The 20,608-nt window shown below is 38.4% G+C and overlaps 1 protein-coding gene across 1 annotated transcript in view; it reads left to right on the forward strand.

The window, feature by feature from the left end:
• The first annotated feature begins 7,497 nt into the window (after window positions 1-7,497).
• The window catches only part of LOC126458409 (tetratricopeptide repeat protein 39C-like), an 86,882-nt gene continuing 73,771 nt past the window's right edge, over window positions 7,498-20,608 (forward strand). The window contains exons 1-2 of the mRNA XM_050095426.1: window positions 7,498-8,020; window positions 18,501-18,638. Of these exons, the coding sequence (XP_049951383.1) occupies window positions 7,865-8,020; window positions 18,501-18,638 (294 nt within the window). The 5' untranslated portion in view covers window positions 7,498-7,864. The remainder of the gene's footprint in view (window positions 8,021-18,500; window positions 18,639-20,608) is intronic.

Here is a 20,608-nt window from a genome sequence, read left to right on the forward strand (position 1 = left end):
ACCCGTGCGTGGGAAGCGAGAACGCTACCGCACGACCACGAGATGCGGGCTTAGATAAAAAAACCTGAATTCCTAGTAAGGAAGGCAAATGAAACCCTAAAGACTATTTATAAGTGCTCGTTGTACAACAAATCTATACTGAACATAAAGAAAACAAACGACATGAATTCCTGCTGAAAGAAAGAAAATAATTCTGTAAAATTAAATGTAGATGAAAACTACATAGGTTGTATAAAAAACACAAAATTGCTAGGAACCAATGTTGATTGTAACCTGAAGTGGAACACACTCAAAAGTACGCTAACAAAGAAAGTATTATCTGCCCTTAGAGTCATGGCATCAGTGTGTAACAGACGCTGTATTATTGCTACATACTATTCTTATATGGAACTACAAGCTGGATTTAGACACTGAAGAAGCTGCTGTGAGCAAGTGCTCACACAGAAACTGGTTACTAGAAAAAAACAAGTTTTGGGTAGTTTTCGTTGACCTGTCAGCAATATCTGACATTATGTGGTCTGAGGACCTTATACTCAAGTTTTTGAAAACAGTACCTTGTAAGACTATAGGTAAACTCTCAAGCAGCTCATAGAGCAATCGGTGATTTAAAGTGCACCATGGTGAAAAGAAGAGCAGATGGCATCCACTCGGTGTGGCTTTCCTCAAGGCTCCATTCTTTCTCTGGTGATATTCAGTCTCTGTCACATCAGACCTGCTGAACTTGACCAGGCAGAAATTTCAGTGTACAAATGACAAAGTAATGTCATGTCCGAGTGACGATCTATCTGAATGTCAAGAACACCTAAACTCTATGGATATTTTAAGAGTGGCACTTTATATATGATGTTTCTACAACAGAAGTACGTCTGTTCCACCTTTCTAATAGTATAGAATCAGCAAAGATCAACGCATGATAATCCAAAATGTTTTGGTGTGACATCAGACAGTATACCGACACAGCAAAAATACCTTTCCAACACAGCTAAGGTTCAACTATGAGTAAGCTTGGTGAGGAAGCTGGCAGGTAGTACATGGTTAGGAAACATATCACTTTATGAAGAATCCCTTCTGTTGGAGTACTCTGCATCAGGATATTTGCACACCTGTTTGGCTCTGCAGCTCTCATGTGAAGAGACCTGGTGTTCATTCGAATCTAGCTATGGTAACTATTAGTGGCAGCATCAGATCCACACATACATGCTGGCTGCCAATAGTATGAAACATATATCCAGCTCACATTGGTCGAAATTTAGTCTTGTTGCCTAAGAAACTTCCTAAATCCATAATACCAGTGTGTGAAGAAGGAGTCCATATGCCCTCCAGTAGATTCAATTGGGATGCTGAACAGAAATGTGAGTGGCAAGCCACGAAAAATCAGAGCAACAAATTTATTGGCAGCCCAACTGTTATATACTAGGGAGGTACAGGTACTGCTTAACAGATGATCGACTAGAGAATGTGTGTGCAAATGCAACACTGACAAGTGGGGCTTTACATTGATAGTGCATGTGGCTGTGGTGATATTCAGACAATGAGCCACATTTTAATGAGTGCCCTAATAAACGTTTCCCTGGTGATATTAAGAGTCTATATGAAGTATCCAGCAATGTACTCCATTGGTTCTTCCAGCAATTGTGTGTAGTTTCAGCCATTGAATGTTTATACAATGAGAATAGCTGCACATATATATTTGTTATTGGTCTAATACATACGGAATTTGTTGTTGTAATTGATGCATACTGTAACAATAATAGTTCTTGTATGCACTCCATCTTTAGCTCCTGTATGAAATTATTTTGGTGGTCACATACACAGAATATGGATGCAGTCTTTAAACTACAGGAAAGAACCATTAGAATAATAACTAAAAATAAATAGTAACTATGTTCACTCTAAAGCTCTGTTTAAACAGTTGGGGATTCTAACTGTGCCAATCTGTTACACACATATAGAAGAATATCACAATTTTCTAACAAACAACAGCATTCATGATGACAGTACAGTGTCAGACTAAACTTAAATTTAGCAAGAGTAAACAGATAAAAAGCAAAGCAACATTTTCTACAAAGGAAGAATAATGTACAATAAATTGCCCAAGGAGATGAAAGAGACAACAGAAATTCAAATATTTAAAAAGACAGTTAAAGCTCATCTCTTAAATCATTCGTACTACATAATCAAACATAAGTTAGACAATACAGAGTAGAGAATGGTAAGAAATATCATTACTTAATAATAAAGAAATTGTTATTTAATTGTCATCGATCAGTAGTTCTTAGTGTAAAATCATATGCCCAGGATCTGTGACAGAAACTTCTAGCTTCTTTCCTTTTTCTTGAGCTCAGCATCTTGTGACAGTGATACATCTTTGTACTTGAAAAATTTCATAAGAATATCAAGATGTACATGTGAAGTCTCTGGCATGCTTAGTTTTGTTACCTTCCAGAAAATGTTGAAGTCTGGAATCATTCACCAGTCCGACAGACCTAGATTTTCGCCCTTACATGTTGTCTACAAGAAAGATGGCTTATGTGGCCATATGGCGATTACTGAGCCTTAAATGCAAGAACAATACCATACAGGTATCCGGTGCCCAATATACAGGATTGCACATGAGCAAAGGTTTTTAGCGCCCTCGTCTGTAAAAAAGCATATAAACAGATAGCAGTACCAACTAATGATATTCCGAAGATTGTGATAATCACTCCATTCGGTTTATTTGTATTTTATTCATGTTCTTTGGCCTAAAAAGCACCACCCGGAGAAATAAACTTTTGTGGATAGGGTATTCAAAGGATTTTCATTTTGTTTCACTTGCTTTGACTACATCTTAATGTCCTCCTCTTGGGCTCAAATGTGTGAACAACACTTGTGCAAGATACACCAATGACTGTTTGACCACGAAATAGTGTTAAACGAAAACAAATGCGTAATTGGGAAGACTCAAAGTCACCTACCTAGGTCATACTGTTTTACCTGACGGCATTCACCAATTGGCAGAGAAGATTACAGCCTACAATCTCTGCCAAAGCCAGCAGACGACAGCAACTGAGATTATCCCTGGGTATGGTAAATGTTTACTGCCGTCACTTCCCAGCAATTGTTGCTGTATACAGAACACTTGTTGATGCACTCATGGGCCATGAGATCACTAAATACAGACCTGTTAAGTGAACACCCAAAATGAACAAGGTATTTTCCGACCTGCTGTTGAGTTTACGTGAATCAGCATTACTCACCCACCTGATATCTCACGCCATAACCGTCGACACAAGTTGGTTGGAAATCATCAACAACTGTCCACCAGCTTTCAACATTGGTAGCCACACAAGTTTTGCTCTAAGAAGTTGTCGCCAGTCCAACAGAAGAGAATTGCATACAATACAGACTTGTTATTAATTAACAAGACTGTCACATACTTCTGACCACAAATAGAAACTCGACCAGTGACTATTTTTACAGGTCACAAACCCATTAGTTTGGCATTCAAGAACATTAGTGACAAGTGCTCACATAGCTAGTTTTACATATTGAGTTTATAAGCCAGTTTATGGCAGACATTTGACATTTAAAAGGTGTTGAAAATTTAGTGGCTGACTACATTTCTCATACACAGGGTGAAGGAAAAATGCCATACTTGGTGGCGAGCAAGCGATTAATCATCCCAATTCAAGACAAAAATATATTTAGCAAAATCTAGTCCCACCAATAAGTTTAATAGAAATTCGATCTGAAATAATGAGGCTGAGGCAATGCTGTAACTGCATACAGCATGGCCAAGAACAGATAGCATAAACTGTGCACTATAGCCAGAGCTATCTCATTAGCTCAGTGAAACGAGGCAACACTGTGAGGTATGATATGCAGAGACTCACTGATGATCGAGTCTAGTTCGCATCAAAGATTTTTTTTCTCAGTTAACATATCAAATTGTATCCAAGTTACGCCTCCACAATGCAGTACCTTGTGTATTTATTTCCATTATTGTTACCTTTGTTTAAATAGTAAGACGTAACATAAACTTCGTAGAGATGTAAATGACCACTTTGTTTCGCCCATGAAACAAATAAAGCCAATAAAAAATAATAGTGGATTCAGTAACATGGTCTGTACCCAATGAGGTACAAAAACACAATAGGTAAGCTAAGCTAAATTGCACCTAACGCTATGCACAATAATTCCCTTCTGTATGCTTTACATCCAGGCTTATCTTCACAGAGCCGGTACATACACATACGAGCAACGTTCGCTTAAGAGAGGCTGTTGAAAGTGACCACATTGCATCTGTAAACACTTCGGCTCTCGCTGGATCATACTTTGCTGGACCCCACGCCACACAGCTGCATCCACCATTGTTTAAGCGGCATGCACGTTAGCTATTAGGTCGTTTCCATCCACAGGTGAAGTACTACAATCTTGTTTTTTTAATTGTTCCCAAATAAAAGTCTAATGGGTTAAGATCTTGGGAACATGGAGGCCAGAACATTGGACCTCCACAACCAATCCATTTACCTAGAAATGCTTCATTTAAATAGTTACACGCATTCATTCCACTGTCTCGCAATGCATCATCATGCTGAAACCATAACCATCACCAAACACCAAGTGGAACGTTCCCTAGCGTTTCATGTAAAATGTTGCAGAGAAACATACAATAAAGGAGTGAATTCAATTTGTCCAGTGATAGGTAATGACCCGAAAGCACTCCTCCCACGGTTCCAGCCCACACCTCTATGCCAAAGCATTCCTGAAAGCCACATTTACAGGTAACATGTGGATTGTGCTAAGACCAAGAACGGCTGATGTGGAGATTTAAAATATCTTCAGGAATTAAGCTAGATTCGTCAGTACATGTCACGTTATTTACAGAATGTTTGTTACATTCCACTTGGTGCAAAAGACATTCACAAAACTATACTTTTATATGGTCCTCTGGCAGCTGGAATTGAGTTCATGTGCAATCAGATGGGTGCAGTTCTTCATCGCACAACACTTCAATAATCAGTCTCTGAGATATCTGAAACTGCCTTACAATATCAAGGGTACTTTGCCGAGGTGACTGGTGAATGGTTTGAAGAGTCGCGTCATCTATTTGTGGAGTACATCTAGTCTTGGAGGACCTCTGTGCATTATTTGCGGATGAGGATTACTGGTTTCCCAAAGGCGTTGCTCCAGGTGGATGGAGCCTTTGAAGGTACCCTATAGCATTCTTACAAGCAGCAGCAGCAGCAGCAGCAGCAGCTCGTTTATCGGATACACCCAGCACCAAAAGGATATCAACGTATTAACTGTTTATACTCCATGTAGAAGTCACCTTACATTAAGTTGACATGACCAATTATGGTCGTGCTCTGTGTGGTTAGTAGACACATGCATAGAGTTGAATGGATCTAAATGACATGTAATAGGCTATTGTCATGTGACAAAATGATGTCCAGCTCATAAAATACGAGAGCTAGGGAACAGACGTCAAAAAGTAAAAAAGGAACCTGAGGAGGATTCGAACAACAGCTCCATGGTGGATGTGGGTTTGATGTCTCAGACGTCAACTTATTGCGCTGCGACAGGTAGTACAACCATGTGGGGTGATGAACGTTCCTTTGCACATTCCGATGCGCTCCACAGTGTGACAAGGTTGGCAGCTCCTCGTTATCATATGGTTGTTTTCAAAATGCACCCAGTCTGATTTTGCTTAATAAACTTTTGTCTTGAATCTGGATGAGGTATCACATGCCAGCCTCTACGTCCAGCATTTTTTTCTTCACCCTGTATGTGATGTGGCAGAGTTTATAGATTACAAAGAATTCACTTCAAAGCAGGCCACAGAACACTGCTATGACAGTTGTTGAACAACTGATTTATGGGGGTACACCAGACCAGACTCCTTTGCTCAACTCTAAGTTGAAACTGCTGTGTTACATCTCTCGGAATAAACCATGCCCATACATTTCACAGAACTTTTACAAATCAGCTTTTGACAGCATCAATGGCTTATCCCATCTAGTGGCCAACACTTCGGGCAGATTTCTTACAGACCATTTTGTTTGGCCTTCCAAGGAGAAAGACATGCACACACGTGCACATTCTTGCAACCTGTACCAAAAGAGTAAATTAGATTGCCATATACTTGTTGACGCCAATAACTTCCAAGGCAAGCCAGACAGACTCGCACACATTCACAACGACCTGGTCGTCCTCTTCCACTATCAGATAGGTACATACACATGTTCATAGCCACAGACAGATGTAGACAGTGAGCAGAGGCACCCTGATCACTGACATCTCTGCCGAAACTACCCCAAAGACTTTTATGGGTACTGTGCATGGGTTGCTGCCCTCTCCGTGTTATAGCTGATCAAGGCTGCCAGTTAGAATCCACCGTGTTCAAGGAATTGGTCAAACTGTGCAGCTTTAAGCCACACCACACAATCAGCTATCACCACACTAGTAATAATGTGGTAAAATCGTGGAACGGAACATTAAAGGCGTTGCTAATGTGTCACCAAGAAAAATGGACAGAAGCATTTTCTTTACTCAGCTTAGACCTCTGAGTGTCATACAAACCTGGTATTGGTGCATAAATGGCTAAAATGGCTTATAGGGAGTCTCTATGCATTCCAGCGGAATACTTAGAGCTAGCATCACTATCTGACACAGCCGAACTTCCACAGTTGGTGCAGCAGTTACTAAACCCTTGCACCAATGTCCACTGCCCGTGCACTTCATACGACGGCAATCATCAGATGTTTGTGTACAGACTTGCACAGCTGTTCACGTCAGATTGCCACTATAGCCGCCGTACACTCACTCTTTTCCAGTGTTGGAGATCACACAGTGGATGGCCTATACAATGGCACACGCTTGGAAGTATCCGTCGAACATGTCCTACGGATATGTATTTTACCCTTACAGCTCCCGGGCACCTCATTGACACGTCACATCACAAGCAGTTCAAATTCACCAGATCATACTTCCCAGACACCAATCAATCCTGCCTCACAAACTTGTGGACCTACATGTGAACTCTCTGTCAGGCTTAGTTTTGTTATCTTTACCACAATAATTTAAGCTCAGTACGACCCCTTTTAGTTTCTTCCGGAGATCGTTCTTGTATGCATTCATCAAGAATAAGAAGTTAATTCTGTATGTTCTAAAGCTATATGCATTATTCGTCGGTGTAAGCTAAGCCAATATCATTGTAAAATGATCTATGATGAATAAAATTCTTGAAATTCTTGATACCACACTCAGTTTTTCTCAAACGAACCAAGGAGACAACATAGAACTACTGTAGAACGGTGGAACTATCGTCAAGGTCCTGTAGCTAGCCGAAGGAGACAATGTGTGCGTGTGTATAAGAGAAAGATTTTGTAAAGGATCTATGGATAAATACAGAACTAAAATACTCTGATAGTGATCGATAATATCAAAGTTATAGTTTTACTGTTCACCAATTATTTTATCTACGTTGGAATATCTTTGGCAAGTTTATGTTACTTTCGGCTTGTTTGACAGAAGAGTATGTCAGGCCAAGTAAACAAACGTAGTTGGAATATGTCACCGTAGTTTGATACATGGATATGTTAACAAGTTTGAGGTCATACATCGCACAGTACGACATAAATTCTATGTTTGTTGACCAGCAGAAATTAAATGGTATTATGATTTGAAGACCACTTGCCGAAATGATCAACGTCTATGTAGATTTTGTTGGTGAACCTCATGCCGTATACTGATATTGTATTCATATTATTAAGAGTACCATTCAACACAGAAAACAGTTAACGCTACCAATGTCTTAACCAAATCTATATAGTTTGACAATAATTCGGTCCCCGTAGCTGGTAAAATACAACGGTGCAGAATGCAAGTGAATGGAAGGAGTGATTACAACTGGAATTTGGCGAGGGAAGGAATTCAGTTGCTTCTAAATAATCGAATTACAGAAGCTGAACAGTTGTTTGGTGAAAGGAAAGACAATGTGCAGATGGCAGCGGGCTATTGTTTCGTTACTTTCATGGTGAGTACTGATCTGTAAAAGAAGCCTGCCTCTGGCCTGATTTTTTTGTAGATGTCATAGCAGCAGCGTTCCGTAGCGTAGTCCATGTTCATCGAATAATTAATAAACATCTGCTTTGGTGACACAGCCCATCCAGTCGTGACTGGCCAGTGACGTATCATTTGCCATAAACAGTAGCAATAGACTTCCGGTACATGCATATACGTAGACTTTGATATTGTGACATTAGTGCAATTACTTAAGTTATCACGTTTACAGTTGATTCATGATTATCTTGGTTTCATTGTAAGAATTTTTGATAAGAAGAGGTTGAAGTCTTAATCCAAGTTCATTCGAACCATGGATATTAATTCCCCACGCCAGTACGAATTAAATAAGAGGTTGTGATAATAGAATGACAGAGATAAATATGCGTTTAGGACGATTAAATGAACATTTGCTTTATGTTGTTGTGGTAGATGATTTAGAAGAAACAGACCTATAGAAACAATTAAAATAAATTAGGTAGATGTATTACGGAATATCGATAATTTTTACTTATGGGCCGTCTGACAGCAACTGAATAAACACAATTTTAGTGCCATACACGTTTCCCCTTTATTTTCTGCAAGGCATCATCAGTGGCAGGTTGCGTGGACAATTTTTTACATATTACGCTCCTGTTGCATTTTAGGTGTTGTTCTTCGTCTTATGAACGCCAGTTGCGGTTTTTTTCCCACATTCCACAGCAATGTGAACTGAACACTTGCTTTAATGCAATGTTTTGGTTTCTGTTGCCGACTCGGACTGTAGATTAAAACTGAAGAAACTGCAAAAAGGTGGGAATTTAAGGACATGGGACCTGGATAAACTGAAAGAACCAGAGGTTGTACAGAGTTTCAGGGAGAGCATAAGGGAACAATTGACAGGAATGGGGGAAAGAAGTACAGTAGAAGAAGAATGGGTAGCTCTGAGGGATGAAGTAGTGAAGGCAGCAGAGGATCAAGTAGGTAAAAAGACAAGGGCTAGTAGAACACCTTGGGTAACAGAAAAAATATTGAATTTAATTGATGAAAGGAGAAAATATAAAAATGCAGTAAATGAAGCAGACAAAAAGGAATACAAACGTCTCAAAAATGATATCGACAGGAAGTGCAAAATGGCTAAGTAGGGATGGCTAGAGGACAAATGTAAGGATGTAGAGGCTTATCTCACTAGGGGTAAGATAGATACTGCCTACAGGAAAATTAGAGAGACCTTTGGAGAAAAGAGAACCACCTGTATGAATATCAAGAGCTCAGATGGAAACCCAGTTCTAAGCAAAGAAGGGGAAGCAGAAAGGTGGAAGTAGTATATAGAGGGTCTATACAAGGGCAATGTACTCGAGGACAATATTATGGAAATGGAAGAGGATGTAGATGAAGATGAAATGGGAGATACGATACTGCGTGAAGAGTTTGACAGAGCACTGAAAGACCTGAGTCGATACAAAGCTCCAGGAGTAGACAACATTCCATTAGAACTACTGACAGCCTTGGGAGAGCCAGTCCTGACAAAACACTACCATCTGGTGAGCAAGATGTATGAGACAGGCGAAATACCCACAGACTTCAAGAAGAATATAATAATTCCAATCCCAAAGAAAGCAGGTGTTGACAGATGTCAAAATTACAGAACTATCAATTTAATAAGTCACAGCTGCAAAATACTAACACGAATGGAAAAACTGGTGGAAGCCGACCTTGGGGAAGATCAGTTTGGATTCCACAGAAATGTTGGAACACGTGAGGAAATACTGACCTTATGACTTACCTTAGAAGAAAGATTAAGGAAAGGCAAACCTATGTTTCTAGCATTTGTAGACTTAGAGAAAGCTTTTGACAGTGTTGACTGGAGTACTCTCTTTCAAATTCTAAAGGTGGCAGGGGTAAAATTCAGGGAGCGAAAGGCTATTTACAATTTGTCCAGAAACTAGATGGCAGTTATAAGAGTCGAGGGACATGAAAGGGAGGCAGCGGTTGGGAAGGGAGTGAAACAGGGTTGTAGCCTCTCCCCAATGTTATTCAATCTGTATATTGAGCAAGCAGTAAAGAAAACAAAAGAAATGTTCGGAATAGGTATTAAAATCCATGGAGAAGAAACAAAAACTTTAAGGTTCGCCGATGACATTGTAATTCTATCAGAGACAGCAAAGGACTTGGAAGAGCAGTTGAACGGAATGGACAGTGTCTTGAAAGGAGGATATAAGATGAACATCAACAAAAGCAAAACGAGGATAATGGAATGTGGTCGAATTAAGTCGGGTGATGCTGAGGGAATTAGATTAGGAAATGAGACACTTAAAAGTAGTAAAGGGGTTTTGCTATTTGGGGAGCAAAATAACTGATGATGGTTTAAGTAGAGAGGATATAAAATGTAGACTGGCAATGGCAAGGAAAGTGTTTCTGAAGAAAAGAAATTTGTTAACATTGAGTACAGATTTAAGTGTCAGGAAGTAGTTTCTGAAGGTATTTGTATGGAGTGTAGCCATGTATGGAAGTGAAACATGGACGATAAATAGTTTGGACAAGAAGAGAATAGAAGCTTTCGAAATGTGTTGCTACAGAAGAATGCTGAAGATTAGATGGGTAGATCACATAACTAATGATGAAGTATTGAATAGAATTGGGGAGAAGCGGAGTTTGTGGCACAACTTGACAAAATGAAGGGACCGGTTAGTAGGTCATGTTCTGAGGCATCAAGGGATCACAAATTTAGCATTGGAGGGCAGTGTGGAGGGTAAAAATCGTAGAGGGAGACCAAGAGATGAATACACTAAGCAGATTCAGAAGGATGTGGGTTACAGTAAGTACTGGGAGATGAAGAAGCTTGCACAGGGTAGGGTAGCATAGAGAGCTGCATCAAACTAGTCTCAGGACTGAAGACCACAACAACAAGAACACACTTTTGCAGCTATCATCAGAGCTGTTGGGCGATTTTCTGGATAATTTTGTTCCAATCCATGAATTGGAGATCATTATGACTGAATAACTGCAATGAAAGCTGCTTAGAATAACACAGTAGGAGATATATCAAAGTTTTAAATTGTGCCACGCTGTAAACCTACAATTATTTAATTTAACTGCATACAAGGACACTTTTATATTATGAGACAGTGTGGATAAAATTACCAAAACAGCACTGGGAAGATTTTATCAAATAGATGAAAAATAAAATTAGCATGGTAATTCCAACTTATAGATCCTGTAGGAAAGAATTTTAATTCCTGTAGCATTTTGAAAGAAAGATTTGCCTTAAGACAATTAAGTTTGTTTAAATATATGATGGGGATGGGTAGAAATGCAGGAAGCTTGTCACACATGATTACAATATTGAATGGCAGGAGAAAGAGAGACTGTGTTTAATAAAGATGATTAAGTTCTAAATTGTGTAATTAGATACAGACCAACATTATAAATAGCAGTGTAAAATCATAAATCTCTTTAGTAGAAGGGAAAGAACGCTTTCTTTTGATCTCATTTAAATACATACAAATTTTATTTCTTCTCCTTGCATTGGTTAAAGACATTACTGGCATTGTTAGGAAAGAAATAAAGGGTATGGATATTAATTTGGAAGGTAAGACAGTTTTCTTATTCAATTTTTGTTTTGTGCCACACTTAACAAAATGCAATGGAAGGTTTTATTATGAAGCCATTATTGATCACCAAATTTCTCAAGTCTAAATATTCTTAGTTAATACCTGACCAAACTGTATTATAGGGAGAACTTTTCTAAGGTTCCTGTTGTTTATAAATTAAGACGTTTCAAAAATCTGTGTCAACCATAACACAGCAAATGACAGCGACTAATAATCCACAAAAATTACTTTATCATCATTGTGTTTGGTTTCTTCTTTGCTAAAATCAAATATATAACAATTCATTTTGATAATATTGGTGATAAATATTAATAAAATAATAATCTTTTCAAATTTAAAGATGAGTTCATCATCGCATGTGGCTGCATACCGACCGACTGAAACAGATCCTGGGAGGTATCAAGAGTATCTAAAACATGAAAAAGAGCGACATGCCGAAAAAAGACAACAATGAAAAATTAATCTTGGAAAGGACACCCCACAAAGCAAACAGCAAAAGGAAAAATTAAAATTGTGTGAAAGGAAAAAAAAATGTAAATATCGGGAGAGGAAGAAACAATCCATGATTAAAGTCAATGATAATGAATCTCCTAACAAAGCTTACCCATGTTGACAATCATTAGACAAACAGTGAAAAAAGTCAAGAAAGCATTACCTAAGAGCCTTAGTAAATGGGGAGCTGTGGCCAGACAGTTAAATTTAGAAATGGTATGAGATGCAAAGAAATTTTTAAAGAAAAAAGTAAATGTGACATCAAGTTGCAAAGAAATAGATGAGAAAATGATAAATTTGTATCAGAGAGGTAATCACATCAGTGAAGAAGCATTCTCCTTATGCCTATCTCAGAAGCACTCTCTCTTTTCATTGAAGATATCCCTGGCGTTACAAAGTGAAGAAATCCACATACTTTACATGAAGTTCTAAACATATTTTGCCATATTCAAAAATGCCTCACAGTGTCTCTGAAAATATCATCCAAACATGGAATTTTTGCTTTCAAGCATTTATGGTGCATCAACAGAAAAACATATTCCAAGAAGTTGCAATGAACTTATTAGTGCTGGAACATGTGATCCAGCAAATAAAGATTTTATTAATGATCACTGTGAATATTGTGATACACGTGTATTTCAAACTTTTTTTGTAGAAAGCAACTTGGAAAAGCCTGCAACTTTACGCCAGTGGAAAGCAAATGACACAGGTTACCTGAAAATTCCTCAAATGTGAGGCAGCCAATGCTAGAAGTCTCGAAACAACTTCCTTTCTTTAAAAGACATGTTGTCATAAAAAGATAAATTAAATTTGATGAATAATTAAGTAGTTTTGCAAGTGGACTTTGCAGAAAATTATTAATTGATTTCTCAAGATGATATCCAGACTGCTCACTGGTCCCACAACCAACTTGCTGTTTTCACTGCAGTTGCTTGGCATAAGAAATTATCCTGTTGTATCTGATGATTTGGAACATGGTAAAGTATCAATTTGGGTATATCTGCAAGTAATTCTTTCTTCCTTAAAAGAAGAGTATTCTTGTCTCAGTACAGTGAAAATTTTTTTAAGCATTGCAGCTATAGGGAAAGTGGTATCAGTGGCAGTGAATATGTTATAAATGGTACACAGAGCATGAAAGACAAACCCTTACTTTATTTGCTGGACAGAATTACATTGTGATCTACACCGGTCAGAGGTTTGATGATACTAAAAGGTCACAGATATTATAATTCACTCTACTGCACAGGGCAGCGATGTCTTTTTCTTCAATCAGAGATGACGTATAGTCATCACATTGCCATAGAGGCCCCCTTTGACCATAGTGCAGAGCACAGGAGAAGGGGAAGTGTTGCGAAGAGGTGAGGTGTCTGTGTTGATCTGTTGTGGGGCAATGACTGCAATGATGCCAGAGACCTTGTAATTTCTGAGGCAGACAGGAGGCCTCCTGGGGAAGGGATCATCAGACAGAATGAGATTTTCATTCTGCACCGGAGTGTACGCTGATATGAAACTTCCTGGCAGATTAAAACTGTGTGCCTGACCAAGACTCGAACTCGGGACCGTTGCCTTTCACGGGCAAGTGCTCTACCATCTGATCATCAGACAGGTTGTGCAAAATGTTAGCCAGGGGGCAATGATCCATGTAAACAGTAAGGGGTGTATGCCCTGTACTCATCTTGAAATTAGTGGACGAACTCGTACATGGCAAGTAGCTCACAGTCAAAGGTTGATCACTTATCCTGTGTGTCTGAAAGTTTACAAGAGAAACCACAGACATTGGGAAATGCTGGTTATTTCCTGTTGTAACGTGGCACTGATAGTGAGGTCACTCGCATCCACTGTTACAGCAAGGTGGCCATTGGGAGACAGATGAGTCAGTGTAATAGTGTGTAGTAAGTCATCCTTGGTTTTCTCAGAGGTGGATTGCATAGGAAATGTCTACTCGAGGCGGAGTCTGACATTGAGGGGTTCATCCTTGTGTGATAGCAATACGGTCTGGGCACATGTGGGAAGTTTCAATGGCCACAGTGTCCAGAATATGTAGTCAGGCATCAGCGTAGGATCAATCTGTATTTGTAGGCATCACCAGAGTGTGGCTGGCGGGTTTTCTCTGAAGGTTTCTTAGTGCATAACTACATGTTGCTGCTGTTCTGGGGAGCATGAGAGGCACTGGAGCAGCAAAGCCTTAGTCATTTCGTATTTGTTGTGAATGGGTGCTGCCAGGAATAGGTCGCTGTTGAGGTGGCCAAGTAAGGTCATAAATCTTGCATCATCACCATCAATCCCATGGGCAGACATCAAGCACTTGCGTAGAGCAAACCATACTGCCTGACAGTTGGTATAGAACGGGGGCAATTAAAAATGAGGCAATGAGGCTGAATGGTGTGGAGATTGTCCGTGGGCTGTACAAGCAGGACTGGCCAGAGCATGGTGCTGATTAACACGGCCAGCCTAGGAGTGATAGAGCATCTAATATGCGGTTGCTGCATCTTGTTGAAGTGCCTGTTTCGTGGCGACGTGGATGGCACGGACGTCACATCTTGCGGAGCATAGACCTTGGGCAACGTGCCATACTGATGAATCGGTCGTTGAAGCACTGATTCCATTTCATGCATGCCCCTCAACTATGTATGTAACTATGAATACAAAGAGAGAGAGAGAGAGAGAGAGAGAGAGAGCTTCGGATGACACATTTTTTGCATTGGAACTCCAACCAAAACTGTCAACTTCCAATCTACCCAGGCAGTAGCTTATGCTACAGGAAAGTATGCCAATACAAATATTTTTTAACAACAAAAGCTTTTTGCTGTGATAAACGTGATGGTTTTACCAACCATCAAACTTAGTTTTAGCTTACGTTGCTTCTCTCAATGACAACTATCTCCACAAAACCTCTTTAGGTGTAATAAACAATGACACCATTTTGCCAACTCACAACCAAACTGTCACCTTTAAACCTTAATTAGTTCTCGGTTACAATACAGATTAGTACAGTGTGACAACTGAGATTACATATTCACATTCTTTGGTGATTTTCTAATCGAATTCATTGGCTTTGTACTAATGAATTCATTGGCTTCACCAAATTGTGGGCTATCAATCTAACCTAGATCTTGGGCTACAGACTGCTAGATTGCTCTGTTACCCCAACCAACTGTTCTGTTCTTTACCTGTGTGCACTTGTATGATGTCACGCACCACATCATCATTATGTCACAGAATGAAGCCAACACCCACTATTGGTAGTTTCAGTTCACCCAATATTTTTGTGAGTAAATAGACACTGTAGTGACCTTACATATAATATACATTTAATAAAATATATTGTACATAGAGAGTTTAACTATTAATATTAGTCTCACCTGATGTGAGGATAAAATCAGCTTGAGGCATGCTGAAATATGTATTCTATCATCATGCTTATGAGTGTATAGAGAAGTCCCTCCCCCCTCCCCCACTCCCCCCCACTCCCCCACTCCTCCCTGTCCACTTATGAAGCAAAACTGAAAATGATTGCCATTGCAAAAGCATGCAGTGCTACCTCTTACATCTATGACTTTCATTAACTTGTAAATTAATGTGTAGTATAAAGAAATAATTTTGTTTGTTGTGTTTCTTCCTGGTTTCTCATGTGATTATTGTTATTTGTGGCAGATTTTAGTTAAGTGCATACAACTTGTTAGAAATACAAAAATGTCTGATACTAGCCATCAGCTTTGATTTTTGGTCTAGCCATCAGCTTTGATTTTTGGTCTATCAAGATGGTGGATACAGCCATATCACCTCTATCCAATTTGGCACCCATAATGTCACAAATTCATTGCAATTAACAAAAGAGAGAAAAATTCAAAATTTAATCATAATAATTTCAAGACAAGCATGAGGCTAACAGGAGATTCACACAAATTGGGAGGGTGGGAAATTGGATGGGGAGAAGCAGAACAAATGGCATTACATAACCTGGCACATGCACTCAAACAAAGAAACATGCAAGAAATCATTAATGCCAATATTACGTAAAGGTCGCATAAAAACCACACAATTCAGTATTGTCACCTACAATTAATCTGATTATGTGAACTGAACTATACTCAACTGGATAACCACAATAGGCATCGAAAAAATGTCCCCTACCTAAATAGCCACAGATGTTAGTGTGCCAGTTCTGCAATTCAGGTGGTGCACCAGCTCAAAGTCAAATCAGCCCGCCCGAAAAAAATTCCATTCCGAGGAGGGGGAGGGAGGTTTACAGGGATGTTGACAGGAAGGGCATCCAGTCCCCCAATAAAATTAAGAACATCAAATCTGATAATAACCATGCTGACCCCATGTGGGTATGGAATAAAGGCAAATAAAGAATTAGGTGGGAAATTGAACTTTACAGTCCCAGTGAACAAGTGAATCTGCAAAAGTGGTATTGGAAAAGTTGCTAGAGAAATAGCCAGACCTTGCTGTAAATGCTGGTATCAAAATCTTCACTTGACCTATATAGCTGGAACAAATTTCACGATACCCTTATCCCTAAGTAAATATTATTGACTGCCACACCCAAGCCACAAATTCATATGTTGATTCATTAATATTAATTACATATAAAACCAAATCACAAGCTGCTACAACAAATAAAAGTATATGAAACACTTTGAAACAAACAAAAAAATCAAAAATATGTACTTGCCAACCAAAATCTGCCATCACACACAAAAAATCCAGACTATTGGGAAATAAAACAACTACTTAAGAAAACATCTGGACCCTGTTAAGGGATTCACATATACTACAATCATTTGTAAGGTATTGAAATATACAATCATAAAAATTGCTATACAGTGTGCTTAAAATTATATTTTAAGAGAAATATACAAAATATGTAATAGTTGTTGGCAATGGATGTGTTGACTGATGAGACAACATGGCAGAACAAATGAGAAAATAGCATTTGATTAACATTGTCATGACAAGAAAATAAATAAATGCAGTGGCAAAATGAAATGTAGTTAAGAATTCTGTAATATAAAATGGGGTGTTCTGTGAAATGTAAGTTGTACTCTTAGTTTTTGGCTAACCACCACCTCTGAAATCTGATCATTCTATAGCACCCCACCAAATATTGTGATTCCTGCTTGTGAACAACCAAACTGTCACATCTGAACCTTTTAGTTAGACTTTGCACTATGTTACAGACCGATCCATCGCCACTCCCAGTTTTCTCCCATTCACATTGATTGGCTTCACCACCTCACCTAGGCTATAGGGTGTGCTACAGATCAATCAGGCACCATGTCCAATTTTTTTCTATGCTAGTTCATGCATTACTGAAAGAGGCACCACTTCCATCAGTTTGTGACACTAGTTCTTACGTAATCTGCAAGAATTGCTTCTACAGTCCCCATTTAGCATTGGCAAATTTTCTTTGACCCTGACTTAAGTTTAGCCAAAAAGCCACTACTCATTAATGAACAGAACACTGAAACACAAAATAAGAAGACCCTCTATCCTAACCTCTCTGTATCACAATCTGCCCATCAAAAAACCACTCACCCATCAATGCCCAACACAAAATACAAATAAAAAATAAAATTAACATAAATTAAATCATACACTCCTTCAAAATAAGCAAGAATAAAACAAAATCAAGCAGCAACTTTTGTCAGCTTCATGTATTTACCACATTTGTGGCACTATACAAATTCATCCACAAGCCATATAGTTGCAGAATGTCAATGGTACTGGTCATATCTTCACCCATAGCAGCATTCAGTGAATTTATTTGTCATATCCATGACAGCTACTAACAGTTCCAAACCACAAAACAAAGCATTCACCACTATCTAGCTTCAATTGCAATCAGTCACTAATAACAACACAATGAACAAGTTTTGAAAGATCGTAGTTGTGATTGGTCTTTTCATTTCAAGTGACCAATCACAATTACAATCTTCCAAAATTATAATGTCATTCTCAGTGAGTGGCAATGATAAAATATAAGTGATTCCTCACAGCTAAAGCACACTGTTATACCTAGAAGAAGGCCATTAACAATGGCCGAAATGTTGCTTTCTCCATTTTTATACATTATGATGTGGTACAATAATCGGAAAACTTTTATGGCAACCAATTCTGATTGCAGAAGTACACATAATTAGGCCTATGTCTATATATTTTGAAACATTGAAATTCAATAGTAGAGTGCTATGATGTACTACCAGATGCCATCTTCATGTACACACCCTATCCATAATGTCACAGAACACAACATTGTTACATCATGAGTCAAAGTTGATGCCTGTATTGTATGTTTCTGTTGAACCATGTTTGTAAACATATTTAGGTAACTAATTTGTTATGTTCTTTTATCTCTTGATGTAGAATGCACTGATGACATTTGAAGAGGAAAAACTGCAAGAGTCCTTACAAACTTTGCGTGATATGGAGAAACGCTGTGCTCAGGACATTGGGTGGCTGAAGACTGTAAAGAACAAAGTTTTTGGCGGTGATACAGGAATGGTAAGCTTATGTAATATCCCTTTACAATTTTGAGCCTTGGAAACAAGTACAATGCTGGGTGAATGTAACATAAATTAAACTCAATCAATTTACTTAGATGGACACAGCAAATGTATTGCAAACATTTGATGACACGATTGAGGAATAAGATGTATGTACATTATTATTTAATTACAAAGAGTGCATAAGAATCTAAATGCTATTTGTTAGTGCTGTTGTTTTGTTAATACAGGCACACTTATTCAATTTAAATGTGTGAATCGGCAAATTATCCTAATTATGTCAAGGGAAGTCTTTGTAGATAGAAGTGAAACAAAATAAAAATTGAAAGAATTAAGAGCGTCAAAACTGTGTGAAAGTTAACAGTGATTATTACATAGTTACACGTGGTGTCCCACAGGGAATGGTCAGTATTCAAGAATACAACAGGAATGGTCATTCAAACTGAAAAAGCCTAGCAAATGTGGGCTGTAAAGTGCATAACTTAGAGCTATGAGCTCTTGTTCGTTTTTGCTACTGTGAAAAACATCTCTTCTACTAAACAAGTGCTTGTAGCTCTTAAGGTATGCATTTTAGAGACCATGTTCACTAGACTGTTTTGTTTCAAATTATAATTCCTGTCATATCCCTGAATATTGACCATTTCTCCTGGCACAGCCTCTATATTTCAGTGGTGAATTTTGAAAATGTTTACTACTTCAACAGTGTCTAGTCATTGAGAACAGAACAGCACTAGGCAGAAGTTACTTTCAGAATGGAAGGATGAAGAGGCCATTGTGTATCTGAGCCTGAGAAAGTGTTGGAGGATGTAATGTAGAATCATAATTTTATTGTCTCATAACATACATAATTGACTTAGTGTACAGGAGACTCACCAGCTTATAATCATAATACACTACTGGCCATTAAAATTACTACACCAAGAAGAAATGCAGATGATAAACGGGTATTCATTGGACAAATATATTATACTAGAACTGACAGCTTTGTGTTTGTAATATTGGGTTGGTGCATAAGTTCTTAGTGTTTTTCTGCAAGATTGATAAACACAGCAGATACACATAACAGAGTCTTTAGTCACCAATGATATATTCTCCTTCACTCTTTACAGCCATCTGCTAATACTGGGGCATCTTCTTGCGATTTTGGCTTAGAGCATGTAGTACCTATATATCCAATTATTGAACCTCCCCCATTGCATGCAAATGTTGCACGGTGGTGTAATGATCACAGTGTGTCACATTTGTGAATACTGATGTAGATTGTGGATTAATGTCTTTAAACAATCTTAAAGAAACCCTGAAGGTCTTCGTGAATGTGATGAGTCACTAATGTCGAAACACCTCTGTACAATGAGAAAATCATTTTTTTTAATGCTATGTACTGTGGTATTAGCCTCATACACAGCACAAAAGTTTCTGGCTGCCTCTGCTGCTTTTACCCCTGTATTTTGTCAGACATAGGGGATATAAAAATGAAAAAGCTGGCATACTATGCTTACTTTCATTCCATAATGTCATATGGGATTATTTTCTGGGGTAATTCATCAAGCCAAGCTAAAGTTTTCCGGGCACAAAAACGTGCAGTAAGAATTACATGTGGTGTGAACTCAAGAACATCCTGCAGAAGCCTGTTTAGGGAACTAGGGATACTAACTACAGCTTCCCAATATATTTATTCCTTAATGAAATTTGTCATTAAAAATATATCACTTTTTCAAACCAACAGCTCAATTCATGGAATCAATACTAGAAATAAGAATAATCTTCACAAGGATTTAAAGTCACTTAGTCTTGTACAAAAAGGTGTGCATTATTCAGGAACACACATTTTCAATAACTTGCCAGCAGCCATAAAAAGCTTAACAACCAATGAAATTCAGTTTAAGAGAAGCCTAAAGGATTTATTGGTGGCCAACTCCTTCTACTCCATTGATGAATTTCTGAGGAAAACCAACTGATTTGTATATA

The sequence above is a fragment of the Schistocerca serialis genome, chromosome 2, assembly GCF_023864345.2.
Source record: "Schistocerca serialis cubense isolate TAMUIC-IGC-003099 chromosome 2, iqSchSeri2.2, whole genome shotgun sequence".
NCBI lineage: Eukaryota > Metazoa > Arthropoda > Insecta > Orthoptera > Acrididae > Schistocerca > Schistocerca serialis.